This window comes from Mus caroli, unplaced genomic scaffold, assembly GCF_978045245.1.
Source record: "Mus caroli unplaced genomic scaffold, Mus_caroli_1 scaffold_15, whole genome shotgun sequence".
Lineage (NCBI taxonomy): Eukaryota > Metazoa > Chordata > Mammalia > Rodentia > Muridae > Mus > Mus caroli.
Genome location: NW_028227270.1, coordinates 72,169,464 through 72,191,920, shown reverse-complemented (window position 1 = coordinate 72,191,920; position 22,457 = coordinate 72,169,464). Strand labels below are relative to the sequence as shown.

Below are 22,457 nucleotides of genomic sequence, written 5' to 3'. Positions count from 1 at the left end.
AGATAACACCAGACAACAAATACAGAAGAAAGCATGAAGAATCTACAACTTTATTCATGGGTCAAGATGGTCAGAGATAATAAAATTTGTAATTTTTAATGACCTGTACAAAATCCAAGGTATACAGTATTCTGAGATGAAAGTCATATTTTTTAACCAAGCTTTTCCATAAAAACTTCCCACACGTTAAAAATGATCTCCCTAAGTTGAGAACTCTTTTTAGAACATGTTCTTGGCTTTTCCCCAGCACAGTAGGTGCTTACCATGAACTCCAGCATGGCTGAGGCCACAGATAGCTGCTAGGACAGAAAATGAAAGCGTTCCATCCCAGCTCAAGTCCCAATATGGCAAGACTTTCATCTAACTCAAGACCATGCCACCAAGAGAGAAACCACTGTGCTGTTCAGCAGCTGACTATTGCCAAACTTCTATTGCATGGTATCACAATACATCAATATATTCAAGGAATTTTACTTATGTATATTTGTAACAAAAATACACAGCATGCCCTCCAATGCCTATTAAACATTAACTGTAAGTTCTCTTAATAACCACCTTGTATATTTGCACTTTCACACAAATTTAACTTCAAAATTGATTTTCTCCTTATCTTCAATACTTTCTTTCTTCTTGACTAATCCAGTGATTAAATGTCCTCTAATATATTCATTTACTATGAGGGTTTCTCTTGCTAGTAATTCTCAACCATATTACAAAGCTTCACGCTGCTGCAAATGTGTGTGCCTGTCATGGCTCCTCGGCTCATAGGAAGCCATGTGCATGGCAGTCTAAACTGCCCCTATACTGAAAAGTCCAAAGGAGCACTTTGTTAAACCTGAAAGGACAGTTAAGTTTACTTTTCCCAAGCCTGGACATTCTGTCAGTCTTCCCTCGACATTTGTAAGAACAGAAGAACGCTATCAGTACCATGTGCGCTCTTCATATGGGTCTGCCCAACTGCCAGGCATCAAAGCTGGCAGCACAGATGCAGAGGGCGGCTCCGGCACCCCTTACATCTCAAACAGTCCCACAAGGAACGAGTGCCATCTCTATATGTGTTCTTTTGAAAAATGTCTTATAAAATGCTGTACTGTACCATACATAACAAACGGTAACAAAAAAATTGCATTTTCATAACTTTTGATGATTCTTTAGAATGTTTGTTTTACAACCACAACCTGACCACTGATATTCATGCATACCCATATTAAACAGTAAGACGAGACTTAGAGGCAGTGACAACTACAAAGGAAAGGACTGAAGAGTTCACAGCATTGGCTAGCTACTCTGTGCCTGCATGGACTCCGAGAACCGGGGAAAGCAAGGAGCCTGTTGCATTTACTGACTCCACTCTACAAGCCACAAATGGATTGCAGAAAATAGAGGGGTGAAAAAGACAGAGCCCATGTAATGAAGAAACATGGTGATATCAAGATAGTAATAAACCAATTCTGTATGACAAATTTATCACTGAAGTGACTTGTGCCAACACAAAGACCATAAATCACTGAGAAAATTTAGATACACAGAGATACACTGAGACACAAGATTAAAAAACAATGTCAACAGTTTGTATATATTTAGCTACACATTTGGTAAAACACTAATAAGGTAAATTATGCCGCTATATGAAAGATAACTGGCACTTCTAATGTGTACACTTTAACAAAATCCTGTATACCATTCTTGGGTCCTATCATTAAACCTGCAGTCAACAAAGCAGAGGAACAAAGTCAAAATGCATGGAGTGCTATTAGAGGAGAGCTACTATTGCCTAGGGACAAATAATAAAAAAGTCAGATACCATTTACGACATCAGGATTAACTTGACATTACAACAGAAATGTGTAAAAATTCTTTACTAAGAAAAAAATTGTGAGTCATGAAACAATGTGTCATTATTTCACTAGTTTTTTTTTTAAAAAAAAGTGGTTTTAAATGAAAAAGTAGATTTCATAACTTGCTTTTAAATTGCATTTATAGATACAAATTTTTATCTTTTGTTTAATGTTTAGAAATTGGAAATATTTTATAAAGACCAAAAAGGAAAAAAGAAAGAAAGAAAAAAGGTTTGCAAAAGGAAACCAGAGACAAAATGCTGTCAAAAGACTTAAAGCTGCTTCAAGACCCTGGGTAATACCTTTGTCAGGATATGGAAGATGTAGGGGTACATCAGTCCCTTCTTGTGTCTGTGCTCAGCCACTCTCAGCACCTCAGGTGCGACAGGGGGCAAGGGAGGTGTGGTGATATCCATGTGGTTCCTAGTTGGCATTGACAGGAGGCACGGGATTGGTTGAACAGTGCCCATATGGCTCCCTTTGCCTTCAGCTAGCTGGCTCCCCGAAGAGGCAGTGGATGAGCCTTCTACCTACAGAGCAAAGAACAAAATGTAGGGAAAGAGTTTATGTTCCATTCTCTCATTATCTCAAATAGACATAGGGCACCACCTAAACACCAGAGGGCAGAGATGACTCCTGCCTAGAATGGTCAGATTCAGTGCCAACCAAAAGGCAGGGAAGGCAGAAAACACTCACCTACCCCTCCTCAGACTACTTTATGCACAACACAGCACCACCAGCATACACTGTGCCTGCCATGGAGGATAGCATACGCTGCCTCCTGGAGTGTGGGGACAAGAAGACTCATCTCAGAAAGCAGTTCCAGCTTCCCCTGACCCTGGGCTCCCTGCATCGAGTTTCCAGACCTCTGAAGCTGCCCCAGTGTTTCTGGTTCTCTGTGTTTCTGTTGTTCTTAAGATATTCCTAATGCACTCAAAGAGACTATGTATTTAACCACTATTCTATAATTAGTAATTCAAAAAACTGAGTTCATATCAGGTCTGATTTCAGTCTTGTAACTGTTGGCACTGAAGAACAAAATTCCCATCTAAAACTTTCTCTCTACAGTCATGATAAAGCCCTACATTTAATTATACACAGGCAAAAGTAAAACAGAGTAATAACAGCAACAGTGCAGAACACCACAAATCCTCTCTCTAAAACAATCTAATCCCATAAAAAACAATGACTCAGACCTATAAACGCCAACTCTGAGAAATGGATAATCTATTTCTAGCTGCAAATGTCCACTGTTAGCAACTGCTCATACAGACAGCAGGCATGGGCACAGGGCAGGAAAGCTGGGCCACAATGCTCATACAGACAGCAGGCATGGGCACAGGGCAGGAAAGCTGGGCCACAATGGACTACCTCAGGGTTGCACCAATACCAGGCAAGGTGCCAAGGAAAAAAGAGGCAAATCCAGATGCCCTGGCATACTCTGAATTGTCTGAAAAGCTGCCCAAGAGTAATTATTATTTGCACGATAAACTCTTCTTCTTGATCAGAGTGCTGGAAACAAAAACTGCTTATTGCTTGATTTGGTGTCACCCTAAAACATGTTTGGCTGTCTTGGAATAAATGTCTTCATTACAAGGGTATGTAATTGAGCGTTAATTTTACTCTTTAATACACAGGTGCTAAGTTTCGTCTTAGAAGAACCCATGAAAAATTCACAATTTTCTATACTTTTCCTCTTCCCTAAGAACATAGACACAAAAACAGTGCAAAGCATTTTGCCAGATTCTTTCATAAATAAACAACAGACAGTTCTCATGAAGTATTTCTATTGCTTATTTCTAATTGATTCACCATCATTCAGTAGACTTGGAGGTTTAAATGAATTTCTGGAATTTCTGGTATCCAGATGAAGTTGCCCAACCCTCTTGAAGCAGCAGTCTTGTTCCCCACTCGGGGACAGACAGAGCAGGTACAGTAGAAGTAGAGTTTACCTGACTCCTACTTTTTTCTCTCTTCTTTTGAGACAGTGTCTCACTGTGTAGCTCCGACGAACCTGGAACTCACAGATCTGCCTGCCTCTGCCTCCCTAGTGCTGGGAGTAAAGACGAGCACCACCACACCCAGCTACTTCTACTTTTAACAAACACACTCCAGGTGCTTTCTCAACCAGCCTCACCAACGCCCTCAAGCACCAGGTCCTGGAGAAGGAGTGCGATGGGTGCCATCCTTCCCAGGCCAAGCAGACTGAGGAAATTCTAAACAATTATTTTCTTTCCTGAGCCCTCTGAAAAGCATATGACTCGTGACACGTTTCAGAAAGAATTTTGCTTTAACTTCATCACCAGTGTACATGAGCAGTCAGAAACTTAATAATAGAAGGGGTGGGTTCTATACCTTTACTTGGTCTCCTGGGTCTCCCCGTGCCAGTGGCTCTGCATGGCTTCCTGTCTTCTCCCAGCCAATCTTGTTCCCGCTGATGTGGCTAAACACAAATGAACAGGATCAATAAATACTACAGACTAAACTACCTCACAGTGAAAAGAAGGGCCTACACTAAACCTGTTGACTCAATAGCAACAGCAGTAACTTTTCATGCTCTAATAGCCTTGTATTTTCCTCAAAATTTTATTTCAGGAGTATTTCCTCCTACTTCAAAGTGAAAAGGCATAACTTCTAAGTATAAGGTAGCAGCGCTCTTATAGGCACCCAACCTTCATGGGGAAGGGTGTCAACCATCAGTAGAAAGGGAAGAAATTAAGGGTGTAGGCACAAGAGAGAGATGAACTCAAGTTCAGAGAACAGGGACAGATTCCTATTTGGCAAACAGCTTGGTAAACCAAAACCAAAAAGAGTGGGGGGTGGGGGGTTATGGAAAGAGATAAGCAGTTAGCAGACATAGTTCAAGCAGTACCTGATAGACTCATGACCTGCCTGCAGCCTCTGGAAACACTTTACTATACTTAGGCAGTATTTTCAAAACCTGAAATGCAGCAGATGAGAGTTGAGTGGTCTGGATAAGCATTACTTTATAAGCCCTCCTTCACTCACCTTTATTTAAGGAACACAATATTATCAGTCAAGTAAACAAGGTCCCTAGCAAAGGTGAAAAGCACTGTTTTATAGGTAGTGGGGACACATGGGTCATGTAAGAAAGCCAGCAGGCAGGGTGACTCCACGTAAAGATGGCGGAGGTTCCTGTGGGTGCATGGCCTTGACCCTACTCATTACATGGCAGGTTGTTCTAGCCAAAGGCACTACATAGTCAACATAAGAAGGTGAAGGGTTTCCACTGTGTCTAGGTTTCTGGGGTCAGAGAAAGCATTGTTCTATACATTATCACTACTCAGTATAAAAACCCAATGTCAACTTAAAACACAGTGATAACCAAGAGGCAAACTGAGCACAATCACCTCTGGTGAATGAAGGGCCACTTCTCTAGGGGAAAAGTCAACAGAGAAAGGCTCTGACAGCTGTCTGGGCAGAGATGTGGAAGGGTCCAGTCACAGGTCCATTGCTATCCTGTTGAGTACAGGTCATCCAGCTATGAGACAATAAATGAGCAGCCAAGAATGCAGCGGTGTGACTCGTGTGACATGGGGAGGCATAGGGAATTAGAATCACTCAGTGGACAGCTAAGAGCAGACCTTGCTTATTTCTTATGTGACATAAAAACCAGCAATAGTTCTGAAACTGCTTTTAGACAACAGAAGTGCCTGAAATGTTCACTGAACACACAGATGTGTGTGCAGTGTTCCTGGGATGCCTGAAGTTACCTGAAAATTGGACGACAACAGTAGGAAGGAAAACTGAAGGGAAGGAGACACTTTTCTGATGACTCTACTGCTGAGGTGAAGTACCATGCTATGTAACACCCCAGAGAACCTACCAAGTTCCTGAAGGTGTATGTGTTTTGTTCTACATGCACCATCAAGTTGAAAATACAGTAATGCCATCACCCTGATGCTCACGAGACAGACTAGCATTATTGTTCCTGCAAAGTATCTTGACATAGCCAGTGTTCAAGCAGTCTAATACACTCACTAGGGCAGCTATTACTTCACAATATAAGAAAGCAAAGTGTGTGGTTAGGATAAATGCTCTTCTTTGAACAAATGTAGTTCAGCATTCCATAATTCATTTGACACAACTACTAACACCTTAAGCTTATTCTTAGAACCAGATGTCTCACAAACTAGCATTAGCTCTCTTTGACTCTCACCCCCATGGTAAACGTCTTTGATGATCAAATTCAGGCTCAGAGAAGCAAGTCTATCCACAACTCCCATACAAAAGGACTCAGTGCCAGGATCTGATCTGGAGTGGCTACTCCTGATTGTGCTACATACTGTCCAAGGACAGGCAGCTGTAGGTGTAGCTCTATCTCCACGCAAAAACACAGCAAACAAGCAACCACTTCAACTCCAACTCTGCGGAGCAGAGAGGAGAGCCAGTCAGGGAGGCCAAGCTTTGTAAGGCCGTCAGAGCTACTGGTAGGCAACTCTGCACTAAAGAGGTTTAGGTCACAAGCACCAGTTGAAGATAGCAATGTGTTCCAGACCTGAACTATCCCATCCTATACAAGGTCTTCCTTCAGAGGACAGGCAAAGTTCTTTACCATGTAACAGTAGGGCAAGGCGTACATTTTCTAATACTCCAGTATCTGTGAACATTGTATGTGATTATTATGAAACAGCTAGCAGACAGCTAGAATTTCTTGCTGCAGAAATAAAGATCAACGTTATTTTTTCCAACAGATAAAATTCTGCCCTGCCTCAATGCTAAGACCTTAGAAATGTGTTGAAGAATACAAATGTAAATGGACTAAGCCCTGGCACACAAGGCCATCCGTTTGGAGGAAGCTCACCCACTGCATGCAAACTATCCTGTCAACTCTGTCTGTAATGTCCTTGATCTCCAGGGCAGGAAAACATGAATTCTCCTTCTTAGCCACTCTTAAAAGAAAAGAGGGGAAAAGAAAGAAAAAAAAAAAAAAAAAAGAACAGCAACAACAACAACAACAAAAAATATCTACAGTCTCTATTTCCTGAAATACTAGGTCAAGGAGCTGAACAAAATCCCTTAACTATTTTACATTAAAAAAAAAAAAATCAAATCACTGTTTTAGTTTTGTATTGCTCCAATAGTTAATTTTGCTTATATTAATTCACAAGAAACCCCCAAAAGCCCTCAGAAAATGTGCTCATCCACATGGGGGCAGGAAGCTATATAACCATAGCTAGAAATGCCAAGCCAGACCCTGCAGGGCAAGGAGCAGCCAAGCGGGACATGGGAGCGGGGCACCGAGTGGGCCTCTGGAAGGCAGGCTGCGCTCAGCAAGGTAGGCACTGGGCAGCCTACCTTCCAGAGCTCATTCTTCACATGTCAGATGTGATCCTCTGGGAATCACACATTGCTAGAATTGGTGGAGGAAGCTTATGCAAGAAATAATACCACAATACTAGGATACCGTAACTTAAAATCAACAACTGCACACTTTATTACAATGGATTCTTGCCACTTAAGACATATACATCTATGTTCACAAAAACAAGCCTCTACAAAGTCACAAAACTGAAATGTTCCTTTTCTCTGAATAAGAACTTTTACAGACACATTTAAAAATACCAATAAAGAGTTAGTAATATTTATCAAGTATAATTATTTATTAAACATTAAGTATTCATATGTCACACTTATATGCAGAAATATACTTACTGAAGTATTTTAAGAATAAAAGAAAAAAGAAAAGGGCAAGCTGTTCCTAAGACCTTATTATTATAAAACATGTGTCTTAGTATATTCTGAGAAAAATAAAGTGTTATACATCCACTAGTCTTTGGCTGGTCCCCATCTAGATTGGGAATTATATGGGATTCTGTTTTTTGTTTTGTTTTGTTTTTCAAGACAGGGTTTCTCTATATAGCCCTGAGTGTCCTCGAACTCAGAAATCCGCCTGCCTCTGCCTCCTGAGTGCTGTGATTAAAGGCGTGCGCCACCACTGCCCAGCCTCTTTGTATTTTTTAATGTTTGAATTCAAAGTAACTGTCTACTACAGGTGGTAATTAGAAAAAAAAAAAAAACTGTGTAAGAAGTTAAAGATTCCAAGTTATTCACTCCCTGATTTAACTCTTACAAGCCCAAACAAATTTATGAAAGTAATAAACATCTCCAGTGCAGACCCAACTGTAATTCTTAGTCCAAAACAAAACAAAAGTTCAATAAAGGCCAGGAAAAGAAAAAAAAAAATATTACCAGCTGAATTTTTCTTTTCAATATTAACAAAAAAGTAGAGCAAGAAGTATGTTCTGTTGCTATTTTGACAGAGAGAGGGAGAGAATTACTTAGTTAACATCCATCCCCCGACTTAAGGTTGGGGGAACTAGACCACTTACTCTGCAGATCATCCTACACCAAATCTGGCTAGTGTTCCTGGCATGTTTCCACATAAAATGTACTCATGGGAATGTTTCTAAAACTGACTGGTTTTTGCCTTAGCATTTCATCCTAACTAGTGAGTATTTAAGAGTGTATTGTGCTTGGCCAGAAGCATAGCCACATAGTCTTGGGGGTGAGAGCTTCAAGAAGGATCACACAGAGGTGTGTGTGCCCTTATGAGAAAGCGGGAGGATTCTTCCCTGCTACTACAGTATAGAAATGGTAGGGTTGCCACTCCTCTGTTGGAAGGGACAGAATTACACTTCTGAGGTTAAAACTCTGTTTCAAAGGCATATGGTGCCAAGAAGGTATACTTCTTTCTAAAACAAACAGACAAAAACAAAAACAAGTATTTACAGGCCAGGGAGCAATCAGTTCTGCAAGGCCAGGCCTAGAGACCAGCACCTGATTAATCTGTCCTCTGCTCTCTAGAAGTCCACTGGGACTGTGTTTGCCACCATAGACTGTCCTCTAGCACAGCACACCATCAGAGCACACTTCCTCAACGATGCCCACTGGCAAACAGCAAGTGCTTGAGTATTTGTTGGGTAAATGAATAGACAGATACTGTCCTTTCCTTTAAGACTTTCCTCAAAACATCATGTTGGTCAAGTCCAAAGCAAAGGTAAGATCCTGACCAACTATTCCTACTCATTTTGTTTCTGTTTTGCTTGATTGAGCTTTGGGACACAGGATCTCACTCTGCAGTACTGACTGGCTTGAAACACTATGTAGCCAGGCTGGCCTCAAATCCACAGCAATCCTCCTGCTTCAGACTTCCACGTGCTAGAATTATGGGTTTTATTTATACTAAAGCTGACATTGTTTTTATCTTTTGATATAAGGTCTTATGACACTTGGGCTCATGAGAGCCTGCTGTGTCAGTCTCCTGAGCAGCTGGAACTATCACTATACCGCCCAGGGTACAGAGCCATTCAAAGCACCAAGCTGTTCTCATATGCTACACATAACACACTCGACACACAATCCACACAACTGCCTAGGGCCCTCCCCAAGGACTGAGACCCCAGCCATCATATTCATAAACCCAAACTGTATTACAGCATCCACCATAGCAAAGCTGAGGGTCCAGGGCTCAGGAGCAGGCTCCCTACCTCTTCTGCCACCTTCCTCGCATGCCTAACACAATCTCATATTTACTGTCGTAAGTGAGGCAAACAATTCAAGGGACGAAGTCCTTGAGTCACACAACTCAAATCCAACCTTGACTTGAGGCTGTGTATCAACTTTTCTGAAAGACACTTTCTCTACAACAGCAGCAAACACTAACTGCCAGGATGAGAGGTCACATCCCTTTGCGGGAACAAGATCCACAGGAAATAGTAAATGATAGTATCTAGGGAGAGTTCCCAGGAACTTCAGAGAAAGAAGGACCAGCCAGGCAGTCTTTAAGGCAGCCATGAGCTGAAGGCTCTTGTCCTAACCTAAGAACAACACTCTTCTCAATGTCCACTCTGCAGATCTGTAGTCACCACCCACCTGCCCAAGTGACTCCATGGAGCCTGTCTCTGCAGGGCTCAGTCTACAGCTTTCTTCTGCCTTCTGCCAGTGTTTCTCAGTTTATACCAAATACTCCTTGTACAGATTCCCAGGTTTTCAGACCTAGTAAAGGATCTCAGAACACCGCTTCTTAGACTACCTGCCAGTTGCCTTCACATTTGATGACAATCACAGGGTGATTGTTTAAAATGCTCATTTCTGGTGAGGCAATCCAGAAATTTTGATTCAAAAGATCATAAATCTATCATCCTGCTAGACAACCCCTTTAAAATTACAAATATTAGATAATAATTCTTTGCTTCCATTGGACTTTACACACACACAACCAGTGAATATTTATCAATGTTATACTTCCCCACTCGAGACAAGGTGTGCAGACTCAGTAAGCACTGCCCTGGGTGAGCACACATCTGCTTCTATTTCATAGTAGATACACCAGGGAAAACTTGCAGGAACGCTGAACACTGCCTTTCAAATCTCTCACATCTGAGTGCAAAGGTAAATGTAGCACCCACCAGCCTTGCTGGGCAGTCACAAAGTAGTAGCCTGCCCTAGTTATTTACCCCATGAAACAGTGCTCAAATTCACAATAGGACAATGACTCACAGAAAAGATAGTTATACCTTAGGGGACAAGGGAGGATACACTATAATTTCTGCCAAGCTGATTTTAACTGGCTGTTCATTTGTGACTTCTAATGCTTTCTAGGTAGAAGTCTCATCTGAATCCAGGCAGCAGTTTACACTTAGGCTAGGCAAACAGTGTTGGCTGCTGAGTTTGTATGAGGGGAAGTTTGGGGCTCTCTTCTCTACAAGTCCAGAGGTTAAGGCTATCAGGGGAGTGAGTTGGTGTAGATGATGGGCCAATGGTGCTATAGAGCAGCCCGCATATTTGAGCCATGACATAAATAAATGAGTTACTGTCCAACTCGCCCAGATTCCTGGGATCTCCAGCCTTGGGGCTAAAACAGCAAGGCCTGGTATTGGGTAGACCTCTCCTAGTTACAAGTAACACCTACCTGTGGTAGACAACCTTTGGATGCACAATCAAGGAAGCCCTCAGGACACAGCACCCAGAGCACTCTGTGATCTTGAATACATACTCACTTGGTCGCCCCTCCGCCGCCCTCATCATTGTCTGATGATGATGATGTAGAAGAGCCAGGGAAGTAGGCAGAATCCACATGATTGGGGCTGCCACTCTGGGCCAGGTTGATGGGCGAGGAGCGCTCATACAGCGGTGTGTGCTTCCCCTCATGAGGAATGTTGCTGTAGCTATTCTGCTCTGTCAGGTTCTTCCCGCTAGTGTCCAGGGCGAGGGCTGGCTCAGCGAGGCTGTATGGGTATGGAGCCTGGCCTGGGGTGCCCCCTGGGCTGGGCACCTGCGGGACCTGAGGTACAGAACACAAGTCAGTGTACAGGGCTGCTGGGGCCTGAGGCAAGCCTGGATTAGCTTTGTCCTCTTCAGTCATTTCTAATTTGACAAACTGGTATTTATCCTTTATATCAACACAAGAATTTTTTGAAAAATTCACATCCAAGGCTCAGAGCACTACCTGACTCAGAGGATACCTTACCGCGGGCTTTGCTTGCAGAGAAGTCTGTGGAATGTTGAGCATCTGAGGGGGAACATATGGTGGCACCATCCCAGGCATTCCAAATGGATTTGGTCTGGCTGTTTTATCAATACAGGAAGAAAATAATAAGACAACCGTGAAGAGAATGCAATATCCCCAGGCCAGCCCAGAGCCCAGGTACCCCCTTCAGATGCCCCTCTTCCCAGAAACCTTTAGAAACTCAGATTTAACATGTGGCTCCAGATGTCATAGCTTCCTCAGTCTTGTTATAACAGTGGAAACAAAACCAATCCAGAGCCCTGAAATTCAGCTCTCTTAAGATCAGTGGGCTTTTCTAGCCTCTGCTCTGAACAGCACTGGGCAGGGAAGTGCTGCCTCTCTGAAAGCAAAGTTCCAAGACCAAACTGTGGGGGTGATTCTTAAACAACACAAACTAAGGTCAAATCAGGACTGTAAATGAGAACACTAGCCTCATCGCTGGCCCAATCTGGCAGACACTGGGTTTCCTGAGAGCTACTGTGAAGCCCACAAAGGCTGAAAGTGATCACTGCTCACTTTCTCCAGTTCCATGAGGATCCAGGAGCCTCACAAGCTACCAACTCTCTAGAATTCTCATCTCCAGCAGCCTGCAGCTCTTAGCTCTGAACCCATGAAGGCCTTTGATCCTGGCTCTCACCAACGGGAAATCCTGGCACAGCTTCCCACTTTGTACTGAACAAAGAAGTAGGGAAGAGTGAACTCAGCATGTGTGCTCAAGGGGCACATTTACACACACAGACACACGAAACATGCATGCACCTGCACACAAGTGACAAGTCTACCAGCTCCCCTCCAAGTGTGAGAGGCAAGAGCCACTACACCTGCTAAAGATACTCTATGGTAATTCAGAGTCATAGCTAGGAGTAGGAACAAAATATGCTATAAAATCCAGCAGTGCTCAAACATTATCTTTGGAACCACTGTAGAAAGTCTGGTTAATTCCTGGTAGCTGACCTTTTCTATTTAACTTTTTATTTGTTTGTTTTAAAGACAGGGTTTCTCTGTGTAGCAGCCCTGGCTGTCCTGGAACTCACTATGTAGACCAGGCTGGCCTCAAACTCACAGAGATCCACCTGCCTGCGTCTGCCTCCCCAGTCAGTGCTCAGATTAAAGCTGTGCGCCACCATACACCTACCCCAACCCCAATAACTTCTGAATAATAAAAGCACGGTCTGATCGAGTCACTTTCAGATGACCGCTCATGCTATGCTACTTTTGGACATAACAACTAACACCTCCCTTAAAAGCACAAACATTCCTTTGAAAAACAAAACAGGATAACACAAAAAAACAAAGATTCTCTTCAAGTTGTATTTCTTATTATTTTGTGTGTACATTTGTATGTCACATGACTGCAGGGACCTATGAAGGCCAGAAAAAAGCACTAGACCCCCTGGAGCTGCCGGACATGGGTGCTGGGAACCTTTGTCAATTCCTTAAACGCTGACACTGCTCCAGCCCCGCCAGAGCCAATATTTTTAAAGTGCTTTCTAAAAAGCACATTATAGTCAATGGCTTCGGACATCCCTGTATCTCCACAGAACAAGTTATTGTTCTCTTGTATGCCAGCCTGTACTAACTGAATGGAGTCGTCTACATCTTCCTAAAGAAATGACTGACCACCAGGACCTGTCTTGGGAGCTCACGGACCTCTCTCTAAAGTGGTTCTTGTTTTTCATGTCCAGTGCAGTAGCTGAAAAGAACCATGGCCCGCTTTCTCCATTACAAGAGTGTCTCAGAAGAGAAACAGGGCCCAGTGTCGAGGCAACACTGCTGCTCTCCTATGTTCTTTTTACCAACACATACTAGAGCAACCTTTGTTAGCAAAATATGTACAACAAGGGAGAAAAAGAATGCAGGAACAATGCTTAATTAATGGAGTATTTTTATAGCATAAAAAAAAGTGCTAAGTATGACAGGAATGCACAGAAAAGCAGCAAATACAACTGACTTGGAGCTGTGTTCTCTGACTTTTCTCCCCAAGACCCCAAAGCACAATTCTGTGATGCATTCCAGTGACTCACAAGCCCTGGAGAGCTGCCTAGCCTTTGCTCTGTATTAAACTAAGATACCTGTTTAAAGAAATGGTACTAGGAAGAGGTGTTCAGCAGCCTCTGGTTCTATCTGTACCTTCAAAGTCTACGCAAGGGAGGACTAACCTGAAGGAGTAAACATGAATCTCAGGGAGCACACAGTGGCCATGGAATATATTCACCAAAGATATAGTCGGACAATCTATAAGGGTTCCCAGACTGGAGAATAAAATGGGAGGCCAGAACCAAAGTCTTTTGGATAAAGCACCACAACTGACTACACACTAACCCGTTTGGCTGCCTTCCTTCCCGAGGCATGGATCATCACAGCCTGGGAAAGACCTCCCTCCCTCCCTTTTGACCCATTTTCACTCTTCCACCATATACTCAATAAAATAAAATAAATAAATGAAAAAAAAGAAAAAAAGAAAAAAGAAATGGTACTAAACTAAAAGCACTTCCAACTAACTGTAAACATCACAGCCTGGCCCTCACATCCCGCCTGTCTTAGTTAGGGTTTTACTGCTGTGAACAGACACCATGACCAGGGCAAGTCTTATAAAAAACAACATTTAATTGGGGCTGGCTTACAGGTTCAGAGGTTCAGTCCATTATCATCAAGGTGGGAGCATGGTATCACCCAGGCTGTCATGGGGCAGGCAGAGCTGAGAGTTCTATGTCTTCATCCAAAGGCTGCTAGTGGAAGACTGACTTCCAGGCAACTGGGGTGAGAGTCTTAAGCCCACACGCACAGTGACACACCCATTCCAACCAGGTCACACCTATTCCAACAAGACTACACCTCCAAATGGTCCAAGAATATACAAACCATCACACCGCCCTAACAGAGGCTTTTCTGGAACTTAAGAGATATTACATTAAACAAAACACAAAATAGTTACAGAGTAAGCTTTTAAAATGGTCTGGGACTAGGAGACGGATCAGTGGGTAAGAGTGCTTGCTCTGCAAACCTGAAGCCATGGATTCGAATCCCCAGTACCCACATGCCTATAACCTCAGGATCCAGGAGCAGGTCAGCCAACCAGTCTAATGGAAATGGCAAACTTCCAGACAATGAGAAGCTTTGTCTCGAGGCACTAAGGAAGATAACCTATATCTTACTTTTCCAGGGATGGTAAAAATGCAGCTTTGAAATTTTTGATTCAAAGAATAAAACAATATAACTCCTGCTGTTGGCATTAATTTTCAATGATTGTTTTATAATTACTGGACACTTTTCAATGGGCACATCTCCTGGGCCCTGAACATGCTTCAGGTTTTACCTAGTCACTGTTCGCTCATCATAACCCCAGGACCACTCATCCTTTCTGTGTTTATATGGTTCTGCCTTTTCCTGTGGATATATGGGAGTACATCCACAACTGGATTCATGGATTCACATGGTACGGGGATTTTATTTTGGTTTCTTTCATTTAGCAACATGCATCTAAGGTCCCATTGTGACTTTGTGTGGTTGAGTAATGCTCCACTCTATCAGTGCTATATTTATCTGACGAACACCTCTTAACACCTTGGTTACTTTCAAGTTTGGACAGATATAATAAATTAAGCTGGTATAAACATCCAAGTGCAGGCTGCTGTGTGGATGATATTCACAAATATGACTGCTGGATCGTACGGTCAAGAGTTTGTTTTGTTTTGTGAACAAATTGTCTGACAAAGTATCTGTCCCATTAACATTCCCATCTGAAGTGGAAACGCAAGGGTTCTTTAAAGGTCGGTTGTGTTGTGTTGTGTTGTGCTGGATGGTGTTTTGCTGGGGCAAACACATGAAGGAGTGTTTTCCTGAAGCAGACACACGTGAAAGGATGTTTTACTATAAAGCAGGTACATGAAGGAACATTTTGCTGAAGCAGACACAGGAAAGAGGATGTTTTGCTAAAGCAAGCATGTGAAAGGACATATGATGAAGGGTTCTTTGCTAATGACATGCATGTATTATTAGTCTACCTTACCTTGTGTAGTTGAGCTGCACTTGTCAGGACTCCATGGAAAGAAATGCACTAAAAACCTGGTGATGTGCGACTTCTTGCCACTTTTGTGGACTCCGGCAGAGTTGATGTCAGCTAATACAGACTCATGTGGAGTTTTGCCAAGTCAGACTCACATGGGGAGGCAAGACTGATGGAGGACATGTAATGTTTGGAGAGAGTATAACTAGGATTCAACGGCCTGTGAGAGGCTTGTTTATAGAGCTAGCTGAGCAACACTTGTTGGTCTTGTGTCTTCACTGATCTTTACTTAGTTGAGAGAGGCACAGCAAAGAACTGCTCATGGCTTCCCTGCTGCTCCAAATCCCTCCTGCTGACTCGTGCTGAACGGATCCAGCTAAGGCCTGACTCTTCCTGTTAGGTTGTGCCACCACTGCTGCTATCCTGACACTACTGAAATGGACTGCTGATATATCTATGACATGTTTGTGAGTGGACTGAGCTGCCGCTCTGACCTATGAACTGAACTGCTGATTTCCTGACAATGCAGATGAGATTTGCTCCAAAAAACCATTTCTAAACAGGTCCACTTCCCCCGTATCATAATAGCCTTTCTTTTCCAGTACCTCTGGTGGGTGGAAATTAAAACTGTCAAATGCTGTTGAAGATGTGAAACAACAGAAAGTCTAGGTGGCTAGAAGGGAGGTTAAGCATTTAAGAATCATCATTAAAAGTTGTCTTTGAAGCCAGGCGTAGTGGCGCATGCCTTTAATCCCAGCACTTGGGAGGCAGAGGCAGGCGGATTTCTGAGTTCGAGGCCAGCCTGGTCTACAGAGTGAGTTCCAGGACAGCCAGGGCTACACAGAAAAACCCTGTCTCGAAAAAAAAAAAAGTGGACTTTGAAAAAAATTAAAGTTACGCTCACCAGCAACAAAGTTCTTTTTATTATTATTATTATTACATCTTTATTTATTAATTTTGTGTGGGTGCATGTGTGTGCACACCAGATGTACACATGACACAGCATGTCTTTGGAGGTCAGAGGACAGTATGTGTAAGTCATCTTTCCCTCACTCCGGTGTCAGGAGTGGCAGCAAGTACCTTTGCCTGCTGAGTCATCGCAAGAGCAGCTTTGACAATTTTAACCCTCTGACCAAGAGTGTATACTTCATTCACTTAAATATGGTGTTTGAATGAAAATCATAACCCTCTCCCTCCCCCTCCCCTCACCCCACCCCCAGGCTCAAACATGTGAATACTTAATCCCCAGTTGGTGGAAGGATTAGGTATGGCCTTACTGGAGAAGGTGTGTCATTGAAGCAAGCTTCACAAGTCAATGCCATTCCATAGTAGCACTCTGCCTCCCACTTCTGGATCAGATGTGTACCACTGCTCCAGTGCCCAGCCTGCGTGCTGCCTTACTCCCTGCCGCAATGGTCTCATCCTCTGGAACTTAAAAGACACTTAGCCATGGTGTCTCGCCACAGTAGCAGAAAGGTAGCTGAGATAATAAGGACCCTGGCTTCACTCATGCAGCTTTGGAATGTCCCTAAGCACTCGCCAATGTTCATATAACTAGTGGGGCATTAGGGCTTGCATTACCACTTGAAGCCACAAATTGTGAGAACTCACGTCTTTCTCATACTTGTGTTCAGAGTGGTAATTCACAACAAGCTATAACTGGCAGTGTGCAGGGACACAAATCACTGTATGCCAGCACTGCGCATGTGTGGAAGCTGGCAGATAACTTCCTACAGTCAGTCAGTTCTCTCCCACCATAGAAGTTCTGGGGAATCAAACTCGGGAAGGCAGCTGCATCAGCAGGGCCTTGACCTTTATCAGCTGAGCCATCTCAATAACCTATATGCTTACTTTAAAAATCTCTAGGCCAGACAAAGACATTACCTGAACACATTCTTTTCTCATCCCTCAACAAAACCCAAACCACTAGAGTTCACTGCTGAATGCTTGCCTAGAACACTTGGGCTCTGGGGCTGATTCTCTAGCACCTCAAAGCAGAACAAAAACAAGAATGAGAGGCGGGCGTGGTGGCGCACGTCTTTAATCCCAGCAGAGGCAGGTGGATTTCTGAGTTTGAGGCCAGTCTGGTCTACAGAGTGAGTTCAAGGACAGCCAGGGCTACACAGAGAAAGCCTGTCTCGAAAAAACAAAACAAAACAAAACAAAACAAAAAAACCAAAAATGAGGTGAGGAATGGTTGTCAAAGGGAAGTTTTTTGTTTCATTAGTTTTCTGGTTCAGCTTCTGATATCTCTGCAAAGTCTGACATTGGAAGCTTGGCCCCAGGATATTAGTCTTGAAAGGGGAAGGGTTTTTGTGTTTATTTTGTTTGTTTTTAATCAGATCAGGCCCAGAGAGAGATCCCTCATAAGTTCAAGGTGCTGCCCTTTGAATAGATTATTACACAAAATGGAACTGAATTCTCAGCCAAGTCTATCCGTCTATCCACAAAAACGTAAATATCATTTAAGGACCGAAAACATGAATGTACTTCACAGACATTCTACCTTAATTTAGAATTTACCTTGTTTACATAAAACGTCAAGACATGCCACTAGCCTTGATCAATGTACAATGTCATGTGTACAGTCAGTATTCCCAAAGTATTGTAAGGATAGCCTAGTAACTCTGTTATCCCAGAAACCCCAGGGGATGTCACTGTCCAAGTCCTTTCTGTATAAGGCATAGAGCCTACACACAGAGAATCCGTGCAGAGAATCCATCCACAGAGCCTGTATGCCCCTCCTGTCCACCTACATAGAAAGACTAAGAACAGCAAAGTCTAAATAACTGCAAGGCAAATGCTATACAAAGACTTGCTATACTGCATTATTTGGAGGAATGATAGAGGGAAAAAAAAAAAATCAGTACATTTTTCACACAATTTCCTTTTCAAACTCTTTAGAAACTCAGATATAAAAAGCAGATACTGCCTTTCACCTCACTTCCTGTTCCTGAATGCACTGAGTGCTGTGTTGTTCACATAACCTCCAGTAACTACTTAGACTGTAGCTGCTGCTTCCTAACCCAGGTACTGTGGTTTCATGTGGTGGACACTTGGTCCTTAGCTTGGTGCTACTGAAGATCGTGATGGATGGGTGAAATCTTCAAGCCCTGGAGCACAGTGGGAATCACTAAAGGCCCATAGATGGGCTTGTGGACCCATCTGTCTCTCACTTCCAGTCTCAGAGTGTGCTCTCTGTCACAGCACAGAACTGCCACTGTGGTCCCATGTGCTATGACGTCCTCACTAGAGCTGAGCTCAGCCCAGTGCCACAGCCTTGAGTTTCCAGAAGTGTCAGCTAAATAAACATTTTTATTTAGCTGGTTGGTGGTGGTACATGCTTTTAATCTCAACACCCAGGAGGCAGGGGCAAGTGGATATCTGGATTCAACGGCAGCCTGGTCTATTGATCAAGTTCCAGGACAGTCAAAACTACACAAAGAAACCTTGTCTTGAAAAATAAAAACAAACAAACAAAAAAAGCAAAACAAAACAATTTTTGGCTTATTTTGTTACATGTGTGCCATGGTGGAAGTCTGAGGGCAAGTTGGGGGAGGTGGTTCTTTGCTTCCACTGTGTTGAGATCTGGGGATGGAAGGCAGGTCATCAGGATTGGCAACATATCACACCTTTTCCCTGTGATCCACCTTGCCAGCCCAGTCTTCTGTCTTTATAAATGTTATTCAGCTTGAGATACTGTTACTGTAGTGAAAACCAAACATCTCCCTGCTTCCTCGAACTGTCAGCACTCTAACCCCGAGTCAGTCTTTGGTATCCTTTAGGCCATTCTGCCTGTGCTAGAGTATCTGCCATTAACAAATACTTCACATAAACCTCTCTTTAATATTCACGTGGTGACGCCATCACAAGAGAGCAGGCCCTGCAGCAAGTGTTTATATTAGATGGGCCGACACAGGGTCTAGTGCTCATTTCATGCTAGCACATAAACACACAATTCTGAAACACTTCTGTGCGCAAAACATAAGCAGACACAGCTTAGCTGGTAAAACAATGTATACCTACCCGTCCCACGCTACAGAATGTGCTCTTTCCCCAAGAATACCAAAGCACGGCACATGACTTTACTCCTCCAATCAGACTCATGGGTTGAATTCATTCAGTCAAGCCGTTACCTGCTGAGGATGCGGAAGGCCTTTGCTCCCCTGACCCTACTTTCTGCAGGTGAAAGGGGGTGTAAAGACGAGGCCACCAAGTACTGCAGAGTGTGAGAGGACTAACAATTGACAGAAAACACTCAGTGCCCTCAGAGACACTCAAGTGCAGGTCTCATTCACTAGCTGACCCAAATTCAAGGCAGTCGGGGAAAGGAACACCAAACGTAATAGTTGGTGCAAAAGCCACTGGCAGAAGCCAGCTTAACTCACTCAAGGCAAGAAAGGTACTACTATGCTACAGGCTTGAGAAGCAAGTATCAGAAGGTGAGCAGGGCCAGGCGGATCAGGGTACAGCGATGAGGTCAGGCCAGGTGTGGTGGGAAGACATTGCAGGGGTTTCAGTGTGGTATGGCTCATATTTTGAAACATCTGAGAAAAATGAATCGTACAATGTGCAACTGAATGAACAGAGGATCAATAAAGAGGCTGAGAGAACAGATGGCCAGGCACCCTGAGCCTCCCCCAACCTCCCTCCGCTCCAGCTCCAGTGTCTGACAGGCTACACTGACTCGCCCACCTCCCACCTGCCCCACCAAGCCCTCGATCTGTGATGCGGGTTCCCAGTGCCCAGCACACTGACAAAACCATGCTTGTCAGGGTAAAGGTGCCTGCCATACAAACCCAACAACCCTGAACTGAGCCCCAGAGCTCTCACGGAAGGAAGGGACTGTCTCCCAAACCGCGCGCGGCACATGTATACATGTACGTACACATATACGTGTACACACACACACACACCAAACAAAGAGAATTGTTTTTCAGTCTAATTCCCACATATATCTCATGAACATTCCTACTTTTGTTAACAATGACATGAACAAACACCACCACCAGGCCGAGTTAGGCCTCTTAGACTCTTCTTATCTCTACAGTAAACCTGCCCTCCTGCAAGGAAAAGAATGACTATGGAGAGGAGGAAGAGAAGAAGGAAGAAAAGAGGAAGCAGCAGCAGCAGCAGCAAGAGAGGTTACTGCCAACCCTGCACTCTCACTGTCTTGTGTCCTCAGAGGACTCTCTCTGCTGTGGTCTGCCAGCCTGTCTACATGGCCTTTGCTTTTCTCTTAGAAATCTATACATTCGCTGAGGAACTACCAACAAAGTGGGCCACACAGAAAATCATCCTGTCCAAGAACAAAGCTACACGTGCTGGCATGTATCTTTAATCCCGGCACTCAGAGGCTAAGGCAGGCAGATTTCTCTGAGTTTAAGCCCAGCCTAGTGAGACCTCATCTCAGAAAAATAAATAAAACAAACATGGAATTTGCTGGGGAATCCCCTAAGCTCTGGACTTAAACGGTTTTGCAATCACACGGCGGCTTTGCTTACTTACCTAAGTAATGTGGTGGGTGAAATGGCATGGGCTTGCTAGTTGCTGAATAATATCCAACTGCTCTCTTAAACCGAATGACTTTGTCATCTGTTCTTGACTGAAATAGATGTAGGAAAGCCTTAGTTATGCCACTAGTCATATATATGAACACTTTTATCATAATTCAGCACATGAATAATTTGTAACCTTTTAGGTTAGATAAAAATGAAGAATGACAGCCAGGTGTGGTGGCGCACGCCTTTAATCCCCGCACTCGGAAGGCAGAGGCAGGAGGATTTCTGAGTTCGAGGCCAGCCTGGTCTACAAAGTGAGTTCCAAGATAGCCAGGGCTACACAGAGAAACCCTGTCTCACAAAAAAAAAAAAAAAAAAGAAGAAGAAGAAGAAGAAGAATGACATGAGAACCTTCAGGTCAAACACAAAAAATTATTACCAAAAAAAAAAAAAAATGCAAATTTAAAGCAATGTGTTCAGAAGATAGGATTCTCAGTTGGCAGCAGGGCTGGTGTGGGGCCAGAAAGCTGGATGACTAAGCAAGCCAGTCCAGAGCAAGAGTCCAGTCGAGACGTGTCCTAATCCCCTAACCATGAGCACCTTGTCCTGAGACAAGCAGAAGTGGAACCTTTTCCCCTTGCTCTGGGCCTGCATGCCCTGGTGCACATAGCCTATAGGGACCCACACACACCTCAGCCACCCTTGAGGTAATCTTGTAGCCTGGTGGCCAAATTACAGCTTTGCCTGCCTCTCCCCCTATCAGGACGGGTGTTACAGTAAGCACCTGGGACTCTTCTCCCAGCACCTAAACCCAGCCACTCCCCACTCCCCAAGGTTTACATAGCCTTTGCTACCCCCACTAAAGGAGCCCCGTTTCACTGAAAACTGTCTAGAAGAAGATTGTCTCTTCTGCCAACCTTGATTCTGTGGAACCACCCATCTAAGCTTCACTGCTTCCAGTTCAGCCTGGGTGTGCAGCGGTCCCTGGATAACCCTGGATGATGGAAGCAGCAGACCCAGGCTGGTAGCTGTGCACTGGCTCTATGGTTTCTCTGACCAGTTCGGTTTGGTCTCTGACTTTCCAAAGGCTCTGACATCTGCCACTCAATACCAAAACCCCACAGCAGGTGAAATGGATGGCACAGACTACATGTATATAACATGATGGCCATGGCTTAGGCTCAAGGCAGTGCAGGACCGCTCTAGGAACTGACTGTCCACACACTTCATTTCCAGAAACAGAAAGTCTAATCAGCAATCAACCACATCATCTGACCAACATGCAGTTTATCTTTTAAAATTCAGGCATGAGCCTGGCATGATGATGCATAACTTTAGCCCCAGAAATCAGGAGGCAGAGGCAGGTGGATTGCTTTGAGTCCAAGGAGCCAGGGCTACACAGAAAGACCCTGGCACAAAAACAAAAACAAACAAAAAACCCGACCAACAAACAAAAACAACCCTCTAGCACATACATCTTAAGAGCACCATAGACTCTGGCATTACCTACATTAACCCTCTCCTGTTTGGGCCTGGCAAGCAAGGTGAAGTGGCTGAGACCACCGATCTGGTGGAAGACA

The 22,457-nt window shown here is 43.7% G+C and overlaps 1 protein-coding gene across 1 annotated transcript in view; it reads right to left on the bottom strand.

Moving 5' to 3' along the window:
- The window catches only part of Fam120a (family with sequence similarity 120 member A), an 85,639-nt gene that overhangs the window by 30,122 nt on the left and 33,060 nt on the right, over positions 1-22,457 (bottom strand). Inside the window, exons 5-9 of the mRNA XM_021179888.2 lie at positions 20,885-20,981; positions 11,332-11,429; positions 10,862-11,145; positions 4,194-4,281; positions 2,141-2,368 (exon numbers count right to left, since the gene is read on the bottom strand). Coding sequence (XP_021035547.1) covers positions 2,141-2,368; positions 4,194-4,281; positions 10,862-11,145; positions 11,332-11,429; positions 20,885-20,981 — 795 coding nt within the window. The remainder of the gene's footprint in view (positions 1-2,140; positions 2,369-4,193; positions 4,282-10,861; positions 11,146-11,331; positions 11,430-20,884; positions 20,982-22,457) is intronic.